The following is a 5,108-nucleotide window of genomic DNA, read 5'->3' as shown; positions in this document are numbered from 1 at the left end:
TCTCGGGGAGCGGGGCCCGGCCGGCCCCAAAAAGCCCCGTGAATGGAGCCGGCCGGGCCTGGGTGAGTCGCCCGTGGACGTGACACGGCCCCCCGGCACCCGCTCCAGAAAATCAGAAATACTTCAGTCCCCCCACCCCCGACCTCTCTAGGCTGACCAAGACGGGGCCCTCGGCCTGGCGCAGCGCCTACAGCGAAGCGCTCGCTTGCGGCTCCTCGTCCGTGGCGCTGGACACGCGGCTGCCCGTACTTTCGGTCCGTTGTAAGTGACTGCGCACCAAAGCGCGTGCCTTTTACCCCGCCGAATTCCTGAGCTGAGCCGAGCCACGTACCGAGGGCTCCGCCCGGCTTGCCGTGATGGGACGGTGGCTTTAAATTGCTGTGAATAGCCCTAAAGTTCCTACTTCTACCGAAAGCGCCGGTCGGGGCCTTGACTGACCCGCTAATGACGGCCTCAGATGGAGCTTGGCTGGCTGGATCTGCCACAGCCCCAGCACTAATGGCTTGGCACATCACATTTCAGAGTGGCTTGGTGCTCAGCATCACCAGTCCCTCATTCCTACCTCTGCCCACTGGTGATGAGCGGGGTGCTGCCCATCAATGATGCGAAGCACACTGAATAAGCCATACCCGCAAATGTCTATATTAACTACACTTTGTGATAAATACCCAGAATAGCTTGACTTTTGAGGGTGTTGCTAATCAACATACGGAGTTGAGCAAAACCCAGATGCTTAGGACTGGGAAAGGACATCCAGGACAGCAGTGATAACTGTCTCATACATGTTGGTGCAGGCTCCCTGAGGAGCCCTACTCCAGTAAATGTCACTGGCTGCTCTTGACAACAAGGAGAAATCAGTCTGGGGTACCAGGAGAATTCATGCTTAAACCTGAAACAAAGAAACAATTGAGAAAGGGAAGGGGAGAACTTGAGGTGGGTTGACACGAAGATTTCTTTAGACACATAGCAATAATCAAGAGGAAAAGCAGGGGAAGAAGACGAATCGCAGCAAAAGCATTACTGTCAATGGAGACTGGAGTGAGGGGGCACAGATAAATTAGTTTTCTAAAAGCATGGTCAAAACAGAGGCAGGGCGGAGAGAGATAACTGGAGGCTATACAAGCTTTGGTGTAGTTACTTGGGCAGCACAGTACTGGAGTGGTACAACCTCTAAACTAGGGCAGCAACACGCAGGCATTCCCATTGTCTCCCATGCTGGTTGCTATCCTGCTTTAAAAGTCATGCTGCTGCATCTCTGCTGCCATTACCGGCATGGCTGGGTTGCAGCTAGGATGGGGGATGCCTGGTTTTTGCTACACTCACCCTGTGTTTTCAATGCTAGCGTACACTTGCCAAGATTCAACCTTGCATCAGCGCTACTTGTGTTCATTGCTTTCCTCTAACTCACCTTGTCATGGTACGTAGCATCAGATGAGACTGATCCCGCAAGCAGTCTCTTGCTGTCTAAGGACCCTTTCTCCCTAATTCCACATTTCAATTAGCAAATAAAAATACTTCATGTTAAGAAGGTCAGTAATTATAGCATAGCATAAGAAACATGAGCGTTCTAAAGAACAGTCCAGCCTGGAGGGCAGTAGATGGGCTGGTGTATCCTAGCCTGGTGCCAGGATGGAGGACACAAGGCTTCACCCCAGGGCAAGACAGGCAGGACACCTATGCAGATGCTCACAGAGGGACCAGGATGCAGCAGGCAGCACTGCTCGCCTTGTAACTATGACAAGCATCGCTGCCATTCACAAGCTCGGGCGAGTCCACAGCGGGCTGTCGCCATTTATTTTCCAGCAGATGACTGCGTGGCAGCCTGAGGCTGAGGACCTCTCACAGCAGGCTTCTGACAGCCCTGTGTAGTCCTGCCCGCATTTAGTCCAGGCAGCTCGAGGGCTTCTGCCAAGGCACTTGGCCCTGGCATCACAGCTCCGGCATCCCCTTTGCCACATGGAGCCACGGGGCTGCCCCCCACAATCCACACCCCATGTCAATGCCTCGGAGGCACTGCCACATTGCTGCCTCCACAGTGACGCAGGGAACACTCTTCCTTCTGCATTGCTGGGGCGTGGGGCTGGCCCACAGCCACCCGGCACGGGAAAACGGCAAGCTTTTGCATGATGGAAGCAACGCAGCACCACGCTCAGCCGAGCAGCTTAGTCTGAGGACATTCAAGATGCAAGAAGACAGTGAGCAGCGAGCCACTTCTCCTTGCCAGATATGCTCCCATCGTGTTTGCTCTCCAGCTTCTCAAGGTGTGTGGACTTTTTGTCAGAGATGAAAGCGCTGCACCTGGGCTCTGCTACCGAGCGCTGCGTGTTTTGCTGGCAAGGCTTTCTCTTTTTGACAGACTTGCCTGCCAAAGAAAAAAAAAACCATGGCCAAACAATTGCTTTGACTACAATTTTTGTACAACCCCCCAAACACCTTGCTTAGGGCTCTGTTGGATGGTCTCTGTTATATAGGGAGCGTGAGGCTCGAGGCCATGGCCAGGGAAGATGTTTACTATTTGCATTGCTCTTTCAGGTTCTAGCAGGGCCCAGCGATGCTTCTCTTTGACTGGTGTCAGGAGTTGCCCAGTTCAGGATGGCAGCGAGGGTTTGTGACCGACACCAGCTGTGTCTCCTAATTTGGTTTCCACAGAAGGGCTGGGTTAGATGGCAGTGTAAGTGTGTGTGATGAAGGGTAGAAGGTAAAAACCTCATTCTTACATACTGGATCCTGGCCTTTATCTAAGGTGGGTGCGTTCACCTGCCCCTTCTCAGGGTAAACCAACGCTTGTGTCACAAGCGTGACTGATGTGTGGTCAGTCCTGAGGCTTAGCTAAGTCGGTCTTGCTCCTACCACATTCACCTATTCCACTGCAACAAAAGTTTTCCACTTCTAGGAGAGGATGTGGAGTGAAAACCAAGCATCCATCTGGGCCGCTCAGGGCAACAGCCCTCAGGCAGCGAGGGTTGCTCCCGCCCTACCTGGCCAGCAGACGGTGACGGCTTTGCCTCGTTGGCTCTCATGCTCCAGGCTTCCTGGGCAATGCGCTTCCCTGGGCGCCAGGGGCTGGACATGCTCACTTAGCTGCCCTGGCAGTCTGCCCAGAGGCACTCGCATCTCCTCTGCTGTCGCTCCAGTGGCTCGTTTCGCAAAGGTTTGGGTGTGTTTCTTGCCAGACTGGCGTCTGTCCCACCTGCTGGGGTAAGTGCAATTGGATGGGGGTCCCGGGGCTTCGGGAGGGATGGGCTGTCACCCACAGCTGGCCTGCCCGCCTGGGGAAATGGGCTCTGACACACCAGCCAGGTGATGTGGTGAGCTCAGCCCAGGGGAATGGGGCAAGCGAGGCACCTGGGGGGAGCTGGGTGCTAAGTGGGCCTGCCTGAGCTAGCACGTGCTCAGCGAAGGGGCTTGCACTTCTTGTACCCTGGGGAGCATGGTCCTGCTGGGCTGTGGCTGCATGAGCAGGCAAGAGGAGCTTTATGGAAAAGGTTCTCCAGAGACCAAAGGAACTCTGCTGGGACTGGGAAGGTCCCTGTGTCCAAGGTAGGCAGGTGGGAACAGGGACCTACAGCTACAGGGCTAAGGGGAGATATGAGCAGGGATGGGGGAGCACTGGGAAGGAGGGTGGGAGCTCAGGGGCTTCCTTGGGCTGAGCATAGGCACCAGCAGGGCAAACATAACCCAAACAAACAGGTGAGAATAAGAAAAGAGCTTATTTGTGGCAAAGGAAGCAGAAATTGTGCCTGTACCTTAAAATGGGAGTGAGGGGAGAAATGTCTTCTACTTGAGAAAGCACTGCAGAGCTTTTTGTAGCACACTGTAGGATGAGCTATGACAAGCGGATGCTTCCCGTATGATCCAGTTATTTAATGCAATATGCGGTCCTTGGAAGTGTTAGTGCTTAACCATTACTGTTAAAACATTAAAAGGCTAAACTATAAATAGCTTCTACTCTTCAGCAGCTCCAAGGCTATGTTTCTGGCTTTTTTATGTATTTATGTGTATGCATAGATATGTGTGTGTATACATATATTTAAAGGCAAGCAGCACACAACAGAATTTTATGAAATAGTCATACTGAATATCTAAAACACTACCATTTCTAGTTTACGCTACTAGTGGGAACAAGTAGCGTGCCCTCAAAAATACCCCTGCTGGGGGAAGAGGCAAAACTTTCTTGAGGGCAGAACTCAAGGGGAAACAAAATAATGACTCAATTTCTTGGTGGGAGAGGGGAAAAAAAAAAAAAAAGAGGCAAATATATGCCTGAAAGAAAGACCAGAAACTAAATCCCTAATTATACCCTGCAGTAAGCTGTCAGAAACTGGCAGCAGTGGGAGGCAAGGAGGCAAAGCTGATCTCGGTGAGTTTGAGCGTAATCTGCTCTAACCATACTTAAAATGCTTTTGAGTGGGAAAGGAAGGTTCTGGGACTCTCTGACATGCGTTTTGTACTGCACTTATCTAATCCATTCAAATGGTCAGGGTTGAAGTTACAGGCAAACGTAGAGGAGTTTCACCTGGCTAGCACCAACATTCAAAGATGCCTCAGTTTGTCTGCCTCTGAATGCAGAGCCTTTGTAACTAAACTGCTGATCCAGTATTACCATTTGGGGAATGCAGATACTCTTCAAAAGGGTTTAAAAGCGTAACAACCTATTACTTGTAATTACATTTCAGTTCAAAGAGCTTTCAGTACCAGTATAAAATGCAAAGAGATTTTTTTCATGCTTGTAGTGGGGTAGGGGTTTGGGGAGTGAAGAGGATTTGGGGGTTGCTCTTAGTATTTTGTACTTACTCGGCCTTAGTACACAGTGTGTATTGGAACTGACCCTGGGGAGAAAGTGAAAGCTCTTAGAACTGACTGTAAGGAAGGGAAAAGCAGGTTTATTACAGTGAAATAGAGAAAAGGGCTTTCTTGATGGAACAGTTATGTTCCTAGAGAACATGTAGCTGCCTTGCTGGTGTGGGGTTTTAAACTGTTGCAGACTGGATCCATAAATGTCTTTGCCTAATTTTCATCAAATTGACCATGCGGCTGCAAAAATCCATCAAGACTTGTGCTTTTATAACCGAGGTTAGGTAGATTCAGTAAAGGAAGGGTTTGGGCAT

The 5,108-nt window shown here is 51.0% G+C and overlaps 1 protein-coding gene across 1 annotated transcript in view; it reads right to left on the bottom strand.

The window, feature by feature from the left end:
• CECR6 (cat eye syndrome chromosome region, candidate 6) overlaps positions 1 to 3,071 on the bottom strand; it is a 4,589-nt gene extending 1,518 nt beyond the window's left edge. The window contains exon 1 of the mRNA XM_010566339.1: positions 2,979 to 3,071. Within this exon, the coding sequence (XP_010564641.1) occupies positions 2,979 to 3,071 (93 nt within the window). The remainder of the gene's footprint in view (positions 1 to 2,978) is intronic.
• Between the last annotated feature and the right edge of the window lie 2,037 nt (positions 3,072 to 5,108).

Source organism: Haliaeetus leucocephalus, unplaced genomic scaffold, assembly GCF_000737465.1.
Source record: "Haliaeetus leucocephalus isolate CR32 unplaced genomic scaffold, Haliaeetus_leucocephalus-4.0 Scaffold206, whole genome shotgun sequence".
NCBI lineage: Eukaryota > Metazoa > Chordata > Aves > Accipitriformes > Accipitridae > Haliaeetus > Haliaeetus leucocephalus.
The sequence above is the reverse complement of the archived record's forward strand: the minus strand, read 5'-3'. Positions and strand labels throughout refer to the sequence as shown.